Source organism: Anopheles gambiae, chromosome 3 (assembly GCF_943734735.2).
Source record: "Anopheles gambiae chromosome 3, idAnoGambNW_F1_1, whole genome shotgun sequence".
Lineage (NCBI taxonomy): Eukaryota > Metazoa > Arthropoda > Insecta > Diptera > Culicidae > Anopheles > Anopheles gambiae.
The window spans coordinates 25,343,245-25,365,235 of NC_064602.1; the positions used below are offsets into that span (position 1 = coordinate 25,343,245).

At 46.2% G+C, this 21,991-nt stretch overlaps 6 protein-coding genes across 10 annotated transcripts; 3 read left to right on the plus strand and 3 right to left on the minus strand.

Moving 5' to 3' along the window:
* Nucleotides 1-32: 32 nt before the first annotated feature.
* Nucleotides 33-6,793, minus strand: LOC1280057 (serine/threonine-protein phosphatase PP2A 65 kDa regulatory subunit). 5 transcript variants are annotated; one of them, XM_319856.5, is made up of 5 exons: nt 6,247-6,793; nt 5,091-5,738; nt 2,063-2,828; nt 1,702-1,971; nt 33-1,614 (listed from the first exon to the last, which is right to left on the minus strand). In XM_319856.5, the coding sequence occupies exons 1-5, from the start codon at nt 6,337-6,339 to the stop codon at nt 1,607-1,609; spliced, it is 1,785 nt and encodes a 594-aa protein (XP_319856.5). In that variant the 5' UTR covers nt 6,340-6,793; the 3' UTR covers nt 33-1,606. The 5 variants fall into 5 exon arrangements, with proteins under 5 accessions (XP_319856.5, XP_061518875.1, XP_061518874.1 ...); XM_061662891.1 differs by having other exon boundaries at nt 33-1,611; nt 1,715-1,971; nt 6,247-6,723; XM_061662890.1 differs by having other exon boundaries at nt 1,715-1,971; nt 6,247-6,723.
* Nucleotides 3,682-5,054, plus strand: LOC5668138 (uncharacterized). The gene is made up of 2 exons (XM_061662922.1): nt 3,682-4,399; nt 4,500-5,054. Exons 1-2 carry the CDS (start codon nt 3,988-3,990, stop codon nt 4,946-4,948), a joined length of 861 nt encoding a protein of 286 aa, XP_061518906.1. The 5' UTR covers nt 3,682-3,987; the 3' UTR covers nt 4,949-5,054.
* Nucleotides 6,794-7,498: 705 nt separating the features above from the next.
* LOC1280059 (uncharacterized) lies at nt 7,499-8,686 on the plus strand. Its single transcript, XM_319858.4, has 2 exons — nt 7,499-8,152; nt 8,214-8,686. The coding sequence occupies exons 1-2, from the start codon at nt 7,756-7,758 to the stop codon at nt 8,603-8,605; spliced, it is 789 nt and encodes a 262-aa protein (XP_319858.4). The 5' UTR covers nt 7,499-7,755; the 3' UTR covers nt 8,606-8,686.
* On the minus strand, nt 8,628-10,328 carry LOC1280060 (uncharacterized). The gene is made up of 2 exons (XM_061662921.1): nt 9,949-10,328; nt 8,628-9,861 (listed from the first exon to the last, which is right to left on the minus strand). The coding sequence occupies exons 1-2, from the start codon at nt 9,954-9,956 to the stop codon at nt 8,823-8,825; spliced, it is 1,047 nt and encodes a 348-aa protein (XP_061518905.1). The 5' UTR covers nt 9,957-10,328; the 3' UTR covers nt 8,628-8,822.
* Nucleotides 10,329-13,043: 2,715 nt separating this feature from the next.
* Nucleotides 13,044-14,694, plus strand: LOC3291903 (uncharacterized). Its single transcript, XM_553032.3, has 2 exons — nt 13,044-14,099; nt 14,175-14,694. The coding sequence occupies exons 1-2, from the start codon at nt 13,700-13,702 to the stop codon at nt 14,603-14,605; spliced, it is 831 nt and encodes a 276-aa protein (XP_553032.2). The 5' UTR covers nt 13,044-13,699; the 3' UTR covers nt 14,606-14,694.
* Nucleotides 14,695-20,099: 5,405 nt separating this feature from the next.
* On the minus strand, nt 20,100-21,466 carry LOC1280061 (uncharacterized). The gene is made up of 2 exons (XM_319860.4): nt 20,931-21,466; nt 20,100-20,856 (listed from the first exon to the last, which is right to left on the minus strand). The coding sequence occupies exons 1-2, from the start codon at nt 21,364-21,366 to the stop codon at nt 20,174-20,176; spliced, it is 1,119 nt and encodes a 372-aa protein (XP_319860.4). The 5' UTR covers nt 21,367-21,466; the 3' UTR covers nt 20,100-20,173.
* Between the last annotated feature and the right edge of the window lie 525 nt (nt 21,467-21,991).

A 21,991-nucleotide genomic window follows, 5' to 3' on the forward strand; every position in this document is an offset into this window, starting at 1 on the left:
TGTCCATCAAAAGTTTGTATCATTGGAGCGTATTTTTTTTTTGTTTGGTTTATGTTTTATTTCTATTTCTCATTCCTTCAACGACGGCATTGTGGGTCGTGGGTTTCATATGTAATTTTCTCCCGTTTCGATTTTGCTCTTAAACGTTAATTTGCCAAACGATCGCGCAATTCATGTAGCTTGTGTTTTGTATTCCTTCCGTAATATATATAGTGTTTATATTTATTTATATGTATATAGAATAAACTTAGGCGTTAGAAGAAGAAATAATTAGACGTTAAAAAAGACATCGGTTGAATGAAACGATCCTACGCTGATGCTACCTTTTCAGCCGCGTAGATTATACACATAATCGCAGATCGTTAGTTAATTTCGCACACAGTTTTCCCGTACATTCGCTCTTCCACACACACGAGAAAGCGCTTGGCACTTTCTCACTCTCTTCTGAGCTTTGCGAAAATTGTATAGAGCAAAAAAGCAAGGGAATAAACATTGATTTTAAGATCTTTCGCTTCATAACAGCCCGCAGAGTTAGAGCCTGAAATTCCAACGGCGGTTTTTGAAAGGAAAATTAAGATTTGCGCGCTTCTCGACACGACAAAACTAAGGATGATTGCGCGGGCGGGGAAGCGACGTGTGAAAAAGCTGCTCAGCAAACAGCGAATGGTTCACCTGCGTGAGAAAGTGCGCGCTGGACGCCCGAGTCGGGTGGACATCGTTTACAGAAAGGACACCGAAATACAGGAATTTAAGTTTCTCAGAACAATTACATATTTATAAAAAAAAAATACAGATAATGTGTTGATGTATGTGAATGTGGTGTGAGAGTGAATTTTAGTTATTGTTTGTGTATGTGTGCCTATTGTGTGTACAGTAGTATAATCCCTTGTCTTGTGTTGTATAAAGAGCTCCCATTGCCCTCAGTAATGTGTAATCGCGGCCCCAAAACATGTTTCTCCTTCTCCGCCCCTTTACGCCGCTTGGCGCGGGCTGGAGTGGGGCCGTATTTTCAATAAACTTGTGTTTTGCTTGCCCACCTGCGCCCACCTAGGTCTAGAGAGTAAGTGATACCGGCGGCAAACGGAAAAGCGCAGCAAGAAAATGCTACTAACAACAACGCTAGCCTCTCCTTCCCTCTCAGTTAATTATTTGTTCTGTTATTCGTTATTTTAACCGCTTCCACACATACACATACACACACCCAAGCATGAGCTCGCGCGCACACACACACACACGACTCGGCAGGACATTATGTCCTACCCCTTTCTGTTAAGTAGTTAATTGTGTTTCTTGCAAACGGACAAAAGAAGGTGATTTGCGCGAGCCGCATCCAACCGTCAAACGCACCCACCGAAACGGTATGTGTGCATGTGTGGATGCATCTCAACCACTTTAAGAGAGGAAGGGTCGGGAGGGAGGTTTACTTTTTTTGTGAGTGTTTCCTGCACTGCGGCGTATTAATAGTTACCAAAAACTGCGACATAAATCGTTCCTCCATTAACCTACAAATTTCTCGCACAACAATTAAGATGTTGATCCTGTTGTCCTGTTGCTCTGCACGGTTGCGCTGCACTCACCCCCATCATCATCGTTCTCGACGCTTTATTTAGGCTGCTATAGTGAAAATAGAAAACACCATTCATTAGACCACGCCCGCGAATTAATCGACAACGCGTCCCGCGCCCACGCCATTGTACCCACCGGCACTGCTCACCATCGCTTCCGAGGCAAAGTATTTCACGTCCACGTCCGTGTCGGTGTTGAGCTTCTCCAGGATCGGCTTCACGTGCTCGTCGATGGCAGCCTGGTCGAGGAATGGCGACAGTTTCTGCAGCGTTTTCGCCACGTTGAAGCGCACGTTCGCCACCGGATCGGTCGATAATACTTTGATGGTCGGCAGGAACAGCCGCTCGATGATGTCGGCACCGCAAACGTCGGCCAGTGCGTTGATGCAGAACAGGCAGGTCATTCCTGGGAAGGATAGACGTCAAAGGGTTCAAATATTACAAGCTTTTTGCTCCATCCCAATTGTACCCAAACCTCATCGACCGCTAATACTTACGGTGCAAATAGTTGCTGTTTTTGTACATCACCAAAATCTGGTTGATAATGTTCGTTTCCGCCCACTGGGTGCCGAACGTTTGCACGATCTTCTTCATGTTGAGCGTGGCCGCCTCGCGGATCGCGTACACGTGATCGTTCAGCCAGTTGAAGCACAGATCGCGCAGCTTCTGGTTGAAGAACTCCTGCCCGAGCTGCCCGGCCAGCAGCGGCATGTACTCGATGATGGCGAGCCGGACGCGCCACTTGCTGTCCTCCGCCAGCTCGACGATCGCCGGCAGCAGCGACTGGGACAGCTGCTGGATGCCGATCACGTCGTTGATGCAGTCCAGCGTCGAGATGATGTTCAGCCGCACCTCGGGCCACTCGTCCTTCAGCTGGATCAGGAACAGCGGCAGCAGATGCTCGATCGTGTTGTTGCGGCCGACGATCGGGCTCAGCCCCATGATGACCGACGCGAGCGCCGACTTGACGTGCTGGTTCGAGTCGGCCACCAGCTCCTTCACGCACGGCAGAATCGACGTCATGATGATCTGCTCCTGGCAGGCTTTGTCCAGGTTGGCGCAGAACTCAGTCACCTTGGCCGAGGCGGAGGCGCGCACCTCCGCCTCGCTATCCTTCAGCAGGAACTGGAAGGCCGACACGAGATCGTTCTTGGTGATCTCCTGCCCGACCGCTTTCTGCAGATCGGTCAGCTTTTCCGACACCATGTACCGGACGCGCCAGGAGTTGTCGTTGACGCACTGGCGCAGCGTTGGCATGACATTCTGAGGGATGGGATTGGGAAGTAGAACAAAAGCACACATTGGAGGTAAGTATGGAGGAGCTTGATGTACAAATTGCGAACGAGAAACAATAAAAAGCGATCTTTTATTGTGCACGGGACTATCCACGATCACTTCGATTGTACTACACCGTGGGAATAAAAGGTGAGATGATTGTGTATGTGAAAAATTATGAATGCACAGATCACACGCAGTTGCGTAGCTTATTAAACACGCAAAATGTCGAAGATGAGTCAGCAACAAAACGAGCTGAGTAAATAATTCACTTAAGACTTCGACGAATTGCATCATATTTGATCACACAGATCAATTACTCTGTATTTATATCACTGATATATTAATATTTCTAATTTGCATATGGAAGTAAACACATTATTCAAACAAAACGACAAAGATTAAGTTGGCGTCCAACTGTTGTTTCAAGCATAAATTAATGTGGGAAATATTAAATTACAATATTCCGATGTCCATCCAATGCGAAGCGTCCGGACAAACCTGTTTTTGGCGAAGACTAATTGTCTCTTTGCATCGGTATAAAATCAAAACATTCATTTTATGCGCGATCAATGAACATTGACGGCGACAATTTCAAGGCCACCAAGGGGGATCAATGTTGTAGCTACCCAAAAAAAAAAACCCACACCAGGTAGACCGGCCGATCCCCGGGCAGGAAGTACATTATTAAAACATTTATATTAGAGGCAAAAACGTTCACCATCTCCCGTCACTGGGAATCCCTCCTCAAAGAACGAGTTTTAATCTTCTCCCATCTTCTCAAACGCACTGTGTGTTCCCGGCGCGGGCCTTTTGTTTTGCCAATGCTCACAAAAAGAGAGAGCAACGCTGAGCGTTCGCATATTTCACTACCGTACGGCTGACCGAACGGTTCAAGCGCTATTGCCTGGATCGTGCGTCCGTTCGACTTGCTGTTGGTTTTACCGATAACCTTCCGTGATCGGTACATCACGCAACCTAAACTTAACTAAAGGAGCTGGAGCGATAAGAAGGAGTGCAGCTTAGCCGCGTTCGGCGAAGAAGCATAAACGAAGCAAAAATTCATAGTTGCTCCATTAAGTGTCGTTAAAACGAATCGGTTGGTGGTTAGTTCTTGTTCAACCATCGTGGCAAACGGTCGTTCCCAATGATGAGACAGTGTAGTGTAACGTCTCGTGTGTGTACGGTGCTGCTTTGTCTGGCGGTGATCGGTGTCGCCGAGGGTGGCTTCTTGGACTGGTTCCGCAGCAACAAAAACAAGGGCCACGATGTGTGCCGCGTGGAGTTCGAGGTGCTCGACCCGCAAGGTTTGCGCCTGTGGACGGCACAAAAGCCACAGATGAAAGGGTTCGGCGTGGAGCTGTTCATCAATCCGGTGCACGGCCGAAAGCAGCAGCCGTGCAACGTGTGCCGCAATACGACGGAAATCACGCACGGCAAGTTCTTTCTGCAGGATGAAAGCGTGATCGTCAAGAGCGGGGACATACTGGAGTACGTGATCATTACCGACAATGGCAAAACGGTGCAGCGCCACAAACCCAGGAAACTGATTGTGGACGGTAAGTGAGGTGTTGCGGTGGTGGTGTTTGTTCATGCAAGGACGTTTGTTGCAACAGAAAAAAAGCGTTAATTGGGCGTTCATTTTCTACACCCCCCTAGATTTCCTCATTAAACCGAAAGGAAGATGTGCCTGTCCGCCCGGTACGGTAACGCCTGCGACGCCGACCCAAACCGCCCAGCAGGTGTACGAAGATCCGACGGCCGAAATTGCTCTGCTGGAGCGCATTCTCGAGCGAGTGTCGAAAAAGTGTGCCGAAGGCACGATGTCCAACTATTTGTTCCTGCAGACGGATCGCGTCGATGGTCCGGCGGACGATTTGAAAAAGATCGTGCTGAATTACTTCCAACAGAGGGACGCACTAAAGCCGCTGGCAGGGTCGATCCTGTCCGCGGAGGACGGCTCGGACGGTATCGTGTTCCGGGTGGCTAACATTATTGATAAGCTGAAAATTTTGGAGCTTGCGCGGCAAGACAACGACATCCTGGACTACGACAAGCTAACCGCCATCGGTGACATGGATATTCGGGCTTCATTCGATGATGAGTGAGATTGCGCAAAAATAACGCTTTTGTGTAACAACTAATGAAGCGGCGGGCAGTATGATTGTAAATGTAAAAACTGAATAAAAGCAACGCAAAACCTTCACACTAAAATGCACTGTTAAAGCTGTGTTAATGCCTGGTACTTACCAGTTCCACCTCGTCCTGTGGCAGCAGCTGGGCAATGCTGACGCACGCCTCGACCGCGAGCAGCCGCACGGAGTCCTGCTCGTCCTGGGCCATCTGTACGAAGGTGGGGATCAGGTCCGACTTGAGATACTCCAGCTCGACCACCTTGGCGAACTCGCCGAGCTTGCCCGCGGCCGCGCGGCGCACCATCGGCGTCTCGTCCTGGCAGAGCGTGCGGAAGTTGATGCGCAGCTCCGACTTGACCGCGGCCGACACGCGCGGATAGCACACGGAGAACAGGCCGCAGGCGGACGTGCGCGATGTGAACCAGTCGCCCGACACCAGACGCTGCAGCGTCGGCACCAGGTGCACCTCCAGATCCTGGGCGCTGTGCTGGCCGGCCACGGTACGGAGCGACTCGACCGCCTTCTCGCGCACCACCGTCTCCTCGACCGTGGCGAGCGATTCGAGCGGCGGTATCAGATACATCGCGTACTCGGGCCCGCCGACCAGCGGGATAAAGTTGCCGAGCTGCTCGGCCAGTGCCAGCAGCACCTCATCCTCGTCGTAGATGGACTCGGTCAGGAACGGGATCAGCTCGTTGCGCGTCCGCTCTTCGCCGAGTGCTAGGGCAATCGTCGACAGCTTCTTGATCGAGTTTAGGCGGAGCTAAAAATAAAAGCACCAGAAGCGGGAAGGAAAACGGAAAATGTAGTGGAGTTGTAAACGAATCAACAAATCAATAAATGGGTTGCTCCCTGCTCGTGTGTCTGAGTCCTCTCCCCTCCTCCAACCGCATCGGAAGGTTATTTTTTTGCGTAATCCGCGCGTAACGCACATTGCGTCGGAAGGCGAAGAAAGCACGTCATGCGTTGTGGCCCCCCTGTCAATAACATTCCCATGGACCGCGGTAGGATCCTTGATCCGAAATCAATCGCACTGCCGCCGCTTTCGCTTCCCGGTGCGTACTCTTTGGGCGGATGCCAACACACTCTCACACACGGAACATATACGGGGCAAATCCACCACCACCACTACCGCCAACCTCATCCGAAATCGATGGGGTTGCAGCAGAATGTGAAGGCAGGCAGCAGGCAGGAGAGGGACAAGGTCAGAACGGAAGCACTTCCGCTGCTCTCCCTGACATTTGCCCGCGGGCCAGTCATGACGAACTTACCTGAATATCTTCATTTTTCAGCTCATCGATCAAAACAGCAATCGGATAGAGTGAATCATCCGCAGCTTTATCACCGCTCGCACTGGCAGCCATGTTTTATTCCTCCTCGGGGTGTTCTGTCTTCTCCTTCACCGTTGCGTATCTGTGTGTGCGGTGGAGCGAGATGGGAAGGCGCACTGCGTTGGTGCTCCGAACGTGTCCGCGAGCAAAGTGTTGAAAATCCGGTTCCGGATGCTGTTGCTTCGCTCAAAACTTTACGTTAACTGTGCGTCTCTCTTCGTACTACACCGTGTCACGCTTCACACTACCCTATCGATTGTGGGGTTCAGCCGTTCGCACGCACCAACTTTTGTGACGAGAAACGCGAGCAATGCTTCTCCTCCGTTTTTCTCAAGCCGATTTCCAGGTATGTAAAATGTCACTTTGAAGCAGCGAGCTCACGCACACCACTGCAAGCAGAGGAGCGTTCGTTTATGGTGTGCGGTTGAAAACTGTCAGCGCGGCGACAGTGTGTCTATTGCTAGCGCTTTGTGCGAGAGAGCAAATAATTGCGCTGCTCTGTTTGCTCTGCTTGGACACATCGGTACCGGTTATTGACAGAAGCCGCCTGTCTGTTCAGTGTGGCCAGATTATTTAGGCGGTTTTCGGTAGGATTCCAAAATTTTATTTGTAGTTTTAAGTAGTAAATTTTGATTTTGTCAGTAGTTTTCGGTAGGTTTTAAAACTCAAAATTCATTTAAAAAAAGTGCCAAGCGAGAGGGGGGAGAGGAGGGGGTGCTAATACGCTAAACGAACATTCCACCTCGCGAGAAAATGTATACTTTATCTATTTTAAGGAGATGGATTAGATTTGGTTCAGCGGTCACACGATTGCAGGTTTTTCTGAAGTGTCGATCTGAAAATTATACTAGGAATTCTAAGCCAAAGAAGGACTGAGATGCCCATTTTCTTCTCAGCGGTGGCGATTTCCTTTCCTCGGCGCTTGGGGCTGTGGCAGTGCTCCATCGGATATGATTTTATCGCACGTGTTGTCAATCGATTTTCGCTGTATTGTTTAGATTGACAATTTCTATTGATAAAAGTATTATAAAAGTTTAGGTTCAGTTTCTCGATTAGTATCATAAAAAAATCTGTGATTTTCGACAGGAAAAGTAAAAAATCGATTATTTTAGGGTGTTCATCTGTGAACCGGTAGGCATATAAAAAAATCAGTAGGAATGCAGATAAATAAGTATTTCTGGTCACTCTGTGTATGTTGAGGGATGCTGTATTCAAACAGCGCACAGATCAAACAGCCGTTAAAATTGTGATAATGCTGTGCTTTGATTGTAAATTTGTGATAACGTGTTGAAATAAACAAATCTGTGCAGTCAACGGGCGGTGCGTATCAGTACAAGTTGTGTTTTGCTCGAGAGAGCAACTTTCTCGTTCGTAAGCGTTGCACGGACAAACTTAAACCCCGACTCATACACAGATAGTGATCTCAGCTCGCTCGCAGTACAGTTTACGATGCGTTCGCTGGTGCATTTTATATTGAGTTTAGCATTACTGCGCCTCGCCTGGGCCCAGGAAGATGTTCACCTGCCCGACTATTTGGTGTTTACGAAACAGTTTGCGGTGCACGTGCAGGTTCGCGAACCTTCCGGCATCATGGTCTGGACCCGGGACAGTCCGCTGATCGAGACGTTCGGGCTGGAACTGTACGTTGGCCGGGGTAATCACAGCACCCGGGGACCGATCTGGGACAGACAGCTGCTCGTCAACACCTCCGTCCTGGTGGATGGGAAGTTTTTCATCCACGACGACGGCATGGTGGTGGAAGTGGGTGACACGATTCGCTATCGCTTCATGGTTACGCACAAGAAAACGCTGTTCCACAGCAATTTCCGTCGGATTCTCGTAACAGGTGTGGGAATGGACGTTGTACTAGTAGAACCATGTTAAAATTAATTTTATATAATTTTCAGATCATCTATTCTATCGCCCGAAGAACAACTATTGCTTCTCGCAGTGCCTGGTAGGCGATCAGCATGTCGCCCACGAAGAGGTTACCCACCTGAAGCTGCTGCTGGAGCAGAAGATACTGCAGTGCGTCGGTACGCAAGCGTCCGAGCATCTGTTCTTCCCGCTGGAAAATGCCTCGAAGCTAGTGGCTGACGCCGAGCTGTACGTAAAGTCGCGCCTGTTTCAAGTGGAGGCACTGCGACCGCTGGTCAACAGTGTCGTCACGACCTACCTTGCCCACAATGGTGTCGGCTTCCGTATGCATACACTGCTCGATAAGTTTAAAGTGCTCGAGCTGGGCCAAGGCTACCTGGATGTGATCGATTTCGACAGCTTCCTGGAGGAGTCGAACTAGCAGCGAAAGGGGAATGGCTGAATTCGTTTAAAACCATTTATTGTAATCGTTACTAAACACTAAACACTTTGTGTCCCGAAAGCAAGCGTCTTGTATGGCAAATTATAAGGAAGAAAAACAGAATGACAGAAAAATGAGGGAAGCAATACGAATCAAACAAAAAGAAAGAAGGCTGGAAGAACAAACAGTGATGAGCTTGCCGCCAGCTAGCAGCCCACTACTTCCGCAAATCGTCATCGGTGGAAAATACTTTGTCGTGAGATTTCATGTGATGGTCCAGCGTTTTGCGCTTTTTAAACTCACGCAAGCACAGATGGCACTGGTACTGTTCCGCGATGATGCAGCAGTGCTTCCGCAGCGACTCGCTGGACGCGTACGACAGCCCACAATCCCGGCAGTGATGCAATCGTGTCGGTTTGAGCAGCCCCGATGAAGCAGTCCGGCTCTGGACAGCCGGCTGTACCGATGGGAAGGGCGGTGACAGTTGAGATGATTTTATCATATTCACCGTTTGTCTAATGGAGGCGGAAGGATTGTGGTGGTCGAACTTTGGGACAATGGCAGTGACAGGTGCTGGGCTGGACCCGGAAGTGGTCTTAGCGGATGGTTGCATTGACGCCGTTACCGTTTCGAGCGCTGAGGTAGATAGTCGTGCCGATGCCGTCCATCGGTCCCCGGTCGGGCAGGACGCTTTCATCTTGGAGTACGAGCTAGCTTCCAGCTTTCGGCGGCCCTTTTGAATGTAATTGTTCAAAATGCGCTGATACTCTACCGGAGGGTACAGATTGCCGTGCGCCGCTGGTTCCTGCTGGTGGTGGGGTGAAGCTGGTTTGTCTGGCTCGGGTGTCTGTACGGCTGAAGCTTCCTTACCATCATTCTGCCCACCACCTTCCTGTGCGCCCGTTCCGTCCGGTGGTTCCCGCCGGATGGGCCGTTTGCAGGAAAACTCGCTTGGATTGACGGCAATCGTAATGGCGCTCGTGTCCGACAGCACCACATCCGTCCCGGGCGACACTTCGGTAAGGTATTCCATCTCGGAGAAGAGTGACGATACCTCCTTGTCGAAGCAGCGGCTCGAGCCAGCGTTAAAGCCACCGGGAGGGGGGCTTTCCTGCCGGCGCAGTTCCGCATCGAAATCCTTGCAAAGATGCAGCGAGCTCGCACCGGCAATCCGGACCACATCCTCGCAGATCTCACCGAAATCGTCGATGATGAACGTTTCTTCCGCGAAGTAGTGATCGTAATCGAAGCACATGCTGTGAAGGGAGCGGGAGGGGAAGAAACCACATGTTAGAACCCGTTTTGTTGGCGGCAGTTTATGTATTTGCATTGCTCTGCCCTACCCATCCATCGTGATGCGCACTGATGCAGGGTGAAGATTTAGCACCGTAAATGGCCACCAGCTGGCACCGAGCAGCGCGTGATTCGTAAACAAGAGTGAAGAGCGAAAAAAAAGGAAAGAAAAGCGTGCGCTACACCCACCACCACCACCACCACCGAGGAGGAGCGGCTTTTGCGTAGAACTATCACCACATTTTGCTGGCGATGGGTAGAATTGTGATTTCACACTAAATCCACACTGTCCGCGGTCATGGTTGATCGGGTTTCTTATCGATTTCGGGCGCCGAATTTGGGTGTAATTTTGTGTGAAGCGATTTCGTTCTGGCAGCTCTTTTCGGTGTTTGTTGTGTTCTGAACTGTCAAAGTGTGCCCACACAAACACACGCGCGAGAGAAGAGCGAGAGGGTGTAGAGTTGTGCTAGAAAGAGACAAATACTGCACTGACCGCGAGGGGTAGATTTCGAAAATTAAGGGATGAGCTTCGAATGGAGTTCGAAAATTTGAATTTGCAACCGTTGGATCACGTTTAGACGGAATGGCACCATTGTGAAAGATAAATTCGTTAATTAGAAACGAAGCTTTGTATCATATTGTAGTAAAAGAAGCTGGAAATACATAAGTTCATACCATTCTAAACATTGCTCATGGTTTTATAGAGCTGTTTCATAGTGTCGCTGGAACAGTTATGCGCCTAAAGCTATGCAATCATAACTTAATTACACAGGTTGGCCCCAAGATACGCGCATTTTTCTACATTTGAAATTTGTTTGAGCTAATTGTACTCATTTGAAACATGTGAAATGTAATATATATTTAATTATATGCTCTTCTTCTTTCAAACAACCACCGTTGTCGGACAAGGCCTTCACTAGCATTCACTTTTAATAGCATTTGAAAATATAATAAATAAGACAACACAAGCGCCACAGATTAAGCTTAAACGACTGGAAAATTGAATATCCATAGAAAAAAAATGAAAGCTCCACAGCTTCATTGGTTTGATCAATAGATGGCATATTACAACTCATCATTATATTGCTATCCTTTTCTTGAAATGTGTTTCGACAAGTTTCATCTTATCATGACCTATATAGCCTTATAACTTTCTGAGCAAAAATCTTTATGAATGGTCGTGTGGTCAGATACGTGGGTATCAACACCAACGACCATTACTCAAATCTCACTTGCTTCAGTACTGGTGGTTTCCGTTGGAGTTTAGTATTTAAACAATCGTATCACCGTTCTAGTTCTAGCGATGCATAACTTCAATGCGAAACCAAGCAAGCGATGAAGCTCAACTAGTTGGGGTATCCCACCAACAGAGAGCGCCACCAGCTTTTTCGCTATTTTTAGAATGCATGAGTCGTTTACCGTCTGCTAAACGAAGTCTTTCTATATTCCGTTTAGGTAGAAAAATTGAGTCGTTTAGAAGCCGTTTAGTGGTCGTTTAGTGGATTTGTGGCACTTGGGAAGATAAGAAAAAAAATTACGAATCATATGAAATAATTAATGTAGTAGATAAATTCCATGCAAAACCACATGCTAATAGCAATATTATTGAAGAAAATCAATAGAAACGACTTCAACTTAAATTTGAGATCACGGTTTCTTCGCGGTCCGTATTTCAGGGACTAAATAATTGATGGCTTTACTTTCAGGGATTTAAAGTATGGATAGCTCAAAATTATTCCAAAAATGTAAAACAAAGATACCAGATCGAATGGAAAGTCACGCACCGATGCAATATTATACTTATAACTCGCCAAATACATCAAAGCACAATGGACCGTTAAAACACTGGTAAGAAAACAATGGTTGAGTGCAAGTTTTGGAAACGGCATCCAAACTGATAGGATCGCTTTGTAGAGCTTTGTTATCAACGCGTAGTGGCGTAGAATGCACGCGGTGTAACACGTGGGCCAACTTTTCCACGTTTAGAACGGGATATTCATTGTGCGAGTTGCGCTAACTTTACAATCGTGGTAGAGATGAAACAAATGAATAGAATTTTTTTTGGTAAAGGACGCTAAAGGTGGGTAGTAGCTGTAAGTTTGGGATTGTTGCGCATCAATCAGTTAGCGCAGAAAAGATCGGAATCGTGGAATTGGTCATTACATTTGGCTTTGATGGTGAGTGTTTCTGTACAGTACGACAATTGCTTTGTTAACTGAACAATGAAGCTATTGTTATAAAGAGCAAATCCAGTTGTAAAATTGTTTCAACGATGATGCTAATTATATATGAAGGTTCAATATAGCATGTATATGAAGCCAGTTGCAGAAAATAAGGTCTTACTGCAATGTTCTATGAGGTTAAATAAGATTACGCCTAAAGTTATGTACTTGAAATGCGCCTGGATGTATATCTTTTACTGAATGTATTCCCTCTAAGGTTGATGGAAATTTCTTTTTCTTTTATTGAAGTTTGTTTTCTCATATTAAACTCATCTAAAGCATTATTTAGGTTGCTCACTAAAGGAAAAACCCAGGCACTTCGTTTCCAGCATGTTGCCCTTTGACGGCATACAGTAAAAATATTTGGAAAACTCAACTATACCCTACAAGCTGCATGAATATCGGCTACAAGCCTGATCTACGGCACTGTCAAAGAACTTTCACAATTTATTTCCACCATATTAATGTTAGGCTCAACAGTAAGGTATGTCCTTGACCATCATCGCGCGAATATTCGACCACCACCCCTCCCCCCAAACCTTTTCCATATCTTTTCTCCATCCCCTTCCAATAACGAAATAATTGAATTCGATTAAAAGCGCTCGGCGCGAGCACGGGCCCTGCGCCCCATTAAAATAATTTTAATGGCTTCGAGTTTTTCTGGCGTAATTACTTTTAAATTCCGCACCCGCAACCAATCATCCTGGTGCGGGTGAATGGAATGGACCAACATCCAACACCCCCCCGGTCCGCACCGTGTGTCAAGAGCGTTGGCTTTCTGCCGCCGGATAGCGCAACAATCCTGCGCGATAATGAATTTTTAAGCTACCACGCCACGTGCTGTGTTTCGACTAAGAAAGGGAGAGTGGGAGAGAATCCGATAGAGCGAGAGAGAGAGAGCGAGCGAAGGAGGGAACAACAGCGGCACAATGAAACCGGCACAGCAGAGCGCACGGGAGATGAATTGTGCTGGTGAAATAAATTATTGTTTGCTTAATTACTTTCTGCAGCCAAGACGGTACTACTGCCACTACTACTGACGCCGAATGGTGCTAGTGCGTTGCGATAATGGTGAACCCATCGGCACTTTTCCGGGAAATGTTGCCCGCTTTCGGAAGTTTGGTTTGTCTGGTGCGGCGGTTCGGTGTAGTGGTCGCCTCTCTTTTTTTGTTTAAAGATGCTGCCGGTACACGGTTTGGCGCAAGAAATGGCAACAACTTAGTGCTTAATTAATTTATTCTAACTTCGATAGCGATTCCCGTTAATTGATGGCGGAACTGACGGGCTAGGCGGTCATTCTCTTCCTTCAGGCGAGCTGGCGGGATACTGACAGATGGCGCAGTGGTGGTGAACACATACAAAAAAAAAACACAATAATAGTAGGTCGTGGACCTAGGACAGTACACAGGGTGACGACAGGGTGCGAGATAAGGAATGCAAAGCAAACACGACATCAAGAACACTTCCAATCACACAAACCATGTACAGTGCGGATTGTGAGTTTGTGTGTCATGGAGCGCAGTGCATATTGCAAAACGAAGTGGTTTGATTTTTGGAACTGATAAGTAATCCCTACAGAATGTTTCCAAACATGCTTCGTGCACTGTTAATTGTGATCGCTTTCGGTGCGTCCCGGGCCGGATTGCTGGACTGGTTTCGTGGCGAGGACGAGCTAGAGGGCCATCGGATAGGCAAGATTCACATCGAAGTCCTCTCACCGAAAGGCATTCGGCTGTGGACGGCATACAACCCCGACACGGAGCTGTTCGGTGTGGAGCTGTACGTGAAGTATTACGGTGGCCGGACGGAGGCGCTCGACTGTGCACTGTGTCAGAATGTTACCGAACCGGTGGACGGGAAGTTTATGCTGGAAGATCCTAACCTAGTGGCCCGCTTTGGTGATGTTCTCCAGTACACGATCATCACGTTTGACGGCACCACGACGATGCGTCATGCCGCAAGACGACAGTTTGTGCGAGGTACTGCCACCACTATCAACAGTTACAGTGTGTTTGTATGGATTGTAACTTTTCTGTTGTATTTTTGTTGTATAGAGGAGCTTATCAAACCGAACGATCGGTGTTTCTGTGGCGCGCGCAAGCTACCCGAACCGCTGCAGGATGCACCAATGTCCGAGGTGGAGCTGCTGGAACGCATCATACTACGGGCGTTGGGCAACCGTAGTCGGGAGTGTGAGGCGATCTCGAACTGGCTCGTGCTAAGGGCGGAACCTCGCAACGAGCAGGCCGATTTGCTGGAGTACGTGCGAACCTATCTGGATCTGTTGCTGTTGCGTGCGAAATGGCGCACACTGGATGCTGGCGGGACGGGCTGGACAAGTTCCCGGCCGTCGGAGCTGGTCGTGGAGGTGGACGATCATCGGGATGGGATTGCGTTTCAGGTGCGGTCCACTATCGAGAAGCTGAAGCTGCTGGAACTGATGAGATTTAGCGGGATGATAGAGGACTACGATGGTGTTTTATAGGTCGTTAAGGATAAAGTAGTAGAGGTATAAGGTAGTTAGTATAGCTTGGAACAATGTCAATAAATGGATAAGCAGACTTATTAGTATAATTACGGCGTAGGACTATCAATTGAGTAAAATTCGGGGAAAACCGCTTACTTATAAATTTGCATTATTCGAAAATCGTGTTAGTCGTCCCAGAAATTTGCCACCAAGATTTTGCGGCCAGAAATTATGCGATCAAGAATTTTACAACCAAAAAAAATATGACCCGGATTTCTGCCACCAAGAAATAAGTGACCAAGATCTTTGCGACCAAGATTTCTGCGACTAAGAATTATGGGACCATGAAATTTGCGATCAAGAATGTTGTCACCAAGAATTTTGTGACCAGGATTCTGCCACCGAGAAATAAGCGACCAAGTTTTTTTGCGGCCAAGATTTTTGCGACCAAGATTTCTGCCACCAAGAAATAAGTGACCAAGATTTTGGCGACCAGGATTTCTGCGACCAAGATTTTCGTGACCAAGAAATATGCGACCAAGAATTTCGTGACCAAGATTTTGGCGACTAAGAAATTTGCTACGAAGAAGTTTGCCACAAACTATTTTGTGAACAAGAATTTCGTGACCAAGGATTTTGCAACCAAGACTTTGGTGATCAAGAATTTTGCGACCAAGATGTTTGCGATCAAGGATTTTGCGACCAAAGATTTGGTGCCCAAGAATATTGTGACCAATTTATTTAAAAATGCATCATCAAACTTTTGTGCAGAGTGCACAGAAAGCTGTGTTTTTGCAAGCTTTGGTTACATTTTTTCTTAAAGCGACCTTCCAACATCCCGTCTGGTTCGTGTCATACCGATACAGGATGAAAATTTCAAATACCAGTTCGGCTTTATACTTATTTATTGCACGTCATGCCACACGCTGAATGAATGACCTTCTATTGATCGTGAAAATAGGTGTCATTTTGCTCCTGTTTTTGTCGTTTTCTCGTTCTTTACTGGGAGGTCATGAAGTAGAGCAAAGCACACTTGAGCAGGATAATGACGATTACCAACCGAACAATTCGTTGTTGTTGATGGTACCGACGAACGTTGTTGACGACGACGATGATGATGATTATGGTGATAAGATATTAGCCTTTTTGCTGGTTTTCTGTACAGAAGAAAGGTGTGTTTTGTGCTTTCCCCAAGAACAAATTGCCCAAGCCTCAATGGTGGTAGGCTTTCGAAAGCCAACACGACGGGTTTTAGCCTTTTGCATGGAAAATCTTCAAAAAAGCCGGTCGCCCGTGTTTGATGGAGTTTTCTAAAACGTTTTGAACTTGTTCGCTCTTTCCACTCCATTCCATCCAGTTTTTAATGGAACGGAAGTGCTCGAAGGGAGAAGGTGAAGTGCGTGTGTTACGGATTTTCCTCGCCATTTCCTTTTAGAGCGCTGGGCTTAAGGGGGAGCGGGGGTTCAACCAGCAGGGAAAAGATGCGTCAAGTAAACCGGAGAACCCCGGATACGATGCGAAGGAAGGAGGCGCGTGTGCGAGCGTGGAAAATGATTTATTAGTCCCGCATTAGAATGGCGTAAAGTGTGCCAGAAGGCTGAAAAGGGAAAAAAGCGTACCCGTGGGTGGCTGCTTTTTTTCACTCTTGCAGAGCAACGCAAATGACTAGCCAGAAATGGGGAGAGCGAGAAAGAGGGAAATTATGACACCTTCCGAAATGTGAAGCGCACCAGGAGAACGACCGAGCTGATGTGTGTTGCGTTGTGTGGAAATGGTGAGGGGGGGGGGGGGGGTGAAAAACATGCGTAAAAGCGTTGCGATCTGACGCGCTTCGAGCCACCCCGTTGAGGGAGGAAAATGCAGCGACCTTGTGGGCTAAAAACGCCTCCCTTTTGCTGGTGTATCGTCGTTAAAAGGGAAAGCATAAGCCGGCAAGGAGGAGGAGGAGGAGGAAAGAAAAAAACAGCGCACAAAAATATGAACCAAAGAAACGACTTTGTTGGCCCCGTGGTGGCAAACGCGCAACGCGACGAAAAAGTACGTGGAAATGGGTTTCCTTTTTTTTTGCTTTCCTGCTCCACTGTGCTAAGGGTCGTAGTAGTGAAAATGATGAAAAATTCCTTTGGTGCTGAAGCGATGTTAGCCGATGTAAAGCTGAGTAACGAAGCGTACATCAAGCCGACGACGACGACGGCAAGGCAAAGGCGAACAAAAAGGGATCAGGGCGTTATGATTATGATTTCATGAATGATTAAAAGACTGCCATCCCATTTACCATGCAGGGGGGAAAAATCATGCTCACGCTACGAGTGTGTGTGTGTGGATGTATATATTGCTTTGTACTATCTCCTCTACAGCACCAGAAATTGGGTTCACTTTAGCCTCTTTCTTCGCCGTGCATGAAAGCACCACAATCACCCAATTTCCCAGCTTTTGCAGCTTGCGTTTTGCAGTTCGCCTTCCAAAACGCGAACCCATTTTCACCCTCCCCCCAAAACAGGATCCACAATTTAACGTTGCACAAGTTGGTGGTGGTGGTCGTTTTTTGTGCTGTTTGTTGGTAGAACTACGGCCCTTTATCGTGGCGGTAGGCTTGCAAAAGTCGGACAAGTTGTTCCCACGGCATAACCCCCAGTGTAACGACTAATTTTCCCGGGCCACATGTAATAATGGAGTCTTTTATTAGGTTAAGCAGAAGGGCAAAAGGATCATGGAGCGTTCAGGATTTTTTTTTTCGTTCTTGCTCACTCTCTGCTCTCTACGTGGATATGGAAATGCAAAAAGCACCGGTAATAACCATTTGGATGGTACAATATGTACCGAGCCAAATAAGGTGTGCCGCCAGGGCAGAAACAGTGCTGGCGTTTTTCTTTCCACCGGTGCACGTTCCAATGAACGAACGAATATCGCTTTTTTATGCCCATACACGACCGGGTGTATGAGCGTACGCGGAATGATGAGTGTAATGAAGATTATGATGATCGGTACGGGTAATGGTGTTCGTTAGGCGCTGGTTGGCTTCCTGGGAGCAGGGCTAGACAATTATTACTCGAATATGCTTCCGGTGTGTGGTACGGTTTTTGGTAGAAATGGAAAGCTATTTTTTTGTTATTTACCGCAACCATGTGTGGAATGAATGGTTGAGTGGAAAAATCAACTAGAGCTTGTATAGCTTTTCAAGGCAAGTGCATAGTTATGCACTTGTTTTGGTGCAATTGGTTTGAGTGAAACAGGTCATCTTGAACGTTGTTTTTGGTAATTTGAAGCAGGGCAATTGGAAAGACTGTCAAAAGTAATTGTGTCTTGTATATGGTATTGCTAGAGAACCACTTAAGTTTTAGGATATGATATTTTCTGTAATGTGATATCTGCTCTAAGTGATTATTTGTGCTTCCATTTAACTTAACAACTCTACACTGTGTAGCTTCGAACAGCTTCAAATGCACATCGACAGGAATGCTGTTGAATTTGGCTATAGATGAGCGCCTAAAGTTATGCAATTTATTGATTAATTGATCAACACTTAGAGTGTCATGGCTTTCAGATATGAACTCCAGGGATAATTGACTTTAAAGCTTAATAACTCGTAACAGAGAGAGCGTATAATAATGAAATTTGGCAAAAAGACCAACAAAGTAGTAAATAGCTTTTTAATGTATACGGTTTTTGAAAAAAACTTTGGTGTTTTCTTTTAATAGAATAACACTAACAATTCCTTTGATGAATATAATGCAGCCACATATATTTTAGTTATAATGTGAGCTTTCAAATCCTCTAATATATAGCAGATATTAGTTAAAAGATTATGTCAACATAAGTTTTTTCATATGATCGCTTTTTAATGATGAAAAAACATCAATATATGACATTAAACTGTTGTTTCCGCAAGTTAATCAAAACCAAGCAAAATAATGTAAACACAACAAGATATCAATATAAATTGTATTAAAAATCATCATTTTTAACATCGTTTGTTTATATTCAATCACACTTTCTTGGGGGCCATGGCTCTCATATATGATAGCCAAATAAAAATGTTAACAAAAAGTGCTTGGCATCCAGGGAAACATAAAGATAAATGGTCTGGCACTCAAAGTGTTGAACGATAGCTTATAACAGTCTGAGAACAAGCGTCCAACAGCGGCTCTTATAATGGGCAATACAAGATTTTCCTCCCAAATCCATCAAGTCATCTGGCTAAAGGATTGAATAACATTAACATGGATTCAAATATCATTTTGTTGTGGACAGACCGCTGCCTCATTCCTGAGGGCTCGCCGTAGACAGCAGGACTGTCAACCGTTGACAGCAGGACTGTCAACCGTTGACGTCCTCAGTGAGGATCGCGGCGCGGGAAGGACCAGCCGTCCACTCCCTGCATTACGTGCGTGTGTTGTGATTGTTTTTTTTTTACCCGTGTAATACAATAATACCAAAGATAGAAATAAAATACATGTTCTGTTTGTGCCGTACACACCCTCGCTATGTTTGTTTTGTGCGGACACAACACATTTAAATCTAATTTCCAAAATACAAATATACATGTCATGCTTGCAACCCAACTCAGTCTCAGACAAATAGTCTGGAAGTCATATAGCACGATCTAGAAGTTTTAGCTTGGACTTACTTACTTACTTGGGCAAAATGAGGGGAATCAATTTGCTTTGTGCAACGCATGTCTTTGATAAAATAAACTTTAGAGTTATTACAGGGTTTCCCACGATTTATTGGTTGGTTCCCACGATTTATTGGTGCGTTCCCACGATTTTTTGGTCATTTCCCATAATTTTTTGGTAGCAACCCACGATTTATTGGTCGGTTCCCAAATATTATTGGTCGGTTCCCAAATATTATTGGTCGTTTCCCAAATATTATTGGTCGGTATTATATTATATTATATTTGGGAACCGACCAATAATATTTGGGAAACGACCAATAATATTTGGGAACCGACCAATAATATTTGGGAACCGACCAATAAATCGTGGGTTGCTACCAAAAAATTATGGGAAATGACCAAAAAATCGTGGGAACGCACCAATAAATCGTGGGAACCAACCAATAAATCGTGGGAAACCCTGTATACATACAGTGAAATCTCCAAGATGGTGATATCTATAGGTGAATCTTCAAGGGACCGATAGATATCCATGTTGAGAAAAACTAATTAAGGTGTTGCTATGAAGCATCCAATAAACTACGGGAAAAACATGGCATCCTTTGACCAATATATTTGTAAACCGTCACCCAAAAAAATATCTTGGAGAATTTTGACAGCCTAATCGCATATGCAACTCGAGGCCTAAGGGGAACATTTATCTTGAAGAGACATACAATGTATGGAATATGAAGAGACCATCAAAATAATCAGCTTACAGAAATAATTCGTATTGAAGAGACTACATCTTAGAAAGATTTCACTGTATTCCATTTAAAAACATTTTCATGTTTCTAAAAATATCGCACTTTGTTGACGTAAAGACCAAAATAAGTAAATGTATATACAAACAAATCACATATGCTCATTATATATATATTTGCAACTAAGTCAAAACTTTCACGTTCGGTGAGTATTCTTACGGCTTTTCAGTATTTCTTGCCAACATCATCGTAGTCCCTCACGGACGTCATACCGGCTTCGCGCGCCTGGTACAGCACTAGCAGCTTGTGGAGCAGTGTATCCATCTCGAAAACGATCACCTTCCCGTTAGGGCTGGCACCAACCACTGCGCTATCCGCAACCCGGGCAAGCTTAGGCGATTGTTTCAGCACTGTTTGCACATATCCGCGCCAATCGATCGACGTATCGTACGAATCTTCCGGGCTCTTAAGGGTTAGCAGGTTGGTGCGTGGTTTCGTTGCACACTGTTCACTAACCATCTCCACGATACCTTTCAAAATGCTTGCATCGTACCGCCGATCCGGTTTGGCTTGGATGAGTTTTTGTGGGAGACGTTCGTCCCTCGCTCCGTTCCGTACGTCCAACAGCGAAGCGTGCGAGCAAAGGTTTGTTTCGGGATCGATTTCACAGTCAAATCCTTCGTCGGAATAGTCACCGTTGAACAATTCCTGGTTCCAGTTGGCGGTAGTGGGTGTGATCGGGGAAGGAGTTGTAGTTCTTCTTGTCGATGAAGTTGGTTGAGGAGTAGTGAATCGTGGCGTTTGGGTTGTGGACCGTGACCAGGGCGGTAAGGTGTAAACTGGCTGTTTTGTGGTAGTTTCTGATCGGGTGTCATTCTCACAGGTACAGTTACTTCTGATCATATGTCCTGGAAAAGTGTAGAGAAGTGAAATTGAAAACAAATTGTCGATCATTGCGGCCATGTTTTCCCTATATACTTACGAAACACATGAAACTGGATCGTGTTCTTTAGCACTCCTCCATCGGTAAAACCCATGTAGGTTGTTAGGTTTAACGCGTCACCCGGCTTGATGATCACCTCCGTATCGCGCACAATGTACTTCCCGTACACCAGCTCCGTCGCGTTCTGCACCACGTCCGGCGTATCCCCGCCCGGGTTGTTGATGTACAGCTCGAACGCAAAGTATTGCGATGTAGCGTTCAGCCTTTGGATGGAGAGCTCAATACCTTTCGGGCTGTAGATCTCGATGTTTGGGTGCGGTGTCCAGTGGTGCGGGCGTCGATGCCCGTGCCCGTGATGATGATGATGGTCATGGCGGCCATGGTGGCGACGGCCATATCCATGGCTGGACACTTGCTGGCAGATCACCGCAAAAAGCACCACCGTACACAGCGCTGCGGTGAGCGATCGAGACATCTTGCTGGAAAGGTTGCACGCTTGAGACTGCGGCAGGTTGATCAGCGTGCAGCTGTTATAGCAGCATCTCGTTGCGTACTTATCGCTTCATAGTTCAGTATTGGTGATAACCCCTAACTGAATACACTCAGTGAGCAATTGTTTGGCGAGAGCTGAACCTGTGTGACGTGCGAAGATGATTCATGGGCGGAATTTCAGCGAGAAGTTCCCCAGTTTGTTATGCGCACCAACAATGTGGCAGCATAATTAAGTACAATTGGCAATTGGTGCTCACTGTTGGGTCGTTGTTTTGCTAATTGAAGTGAGGAGTGTACGAGCACGAAGGAAGCAGCAAAACAATGATAACTTTCTGTTTATTTGCAGCAACATTATTCAAACCATAAATTCATACAGCGTATGGTAGATTTCCCACCAGACATTTGCTTATTTACTGCAGCAAGAGCAACAAGAATATGATAAAACATACACGAAAAGCATTGCAAAAATGGAATGAATACATTCGCAAACAGCATGTTCACAACGAGGCACGGCAAAGTTTCATGAATTCATTTTGAAAAATTAATATCCCGACATGCTTTTTCACATTTTTTGTTGTTCCCATCGCTACATCTCTAATCAAATTATA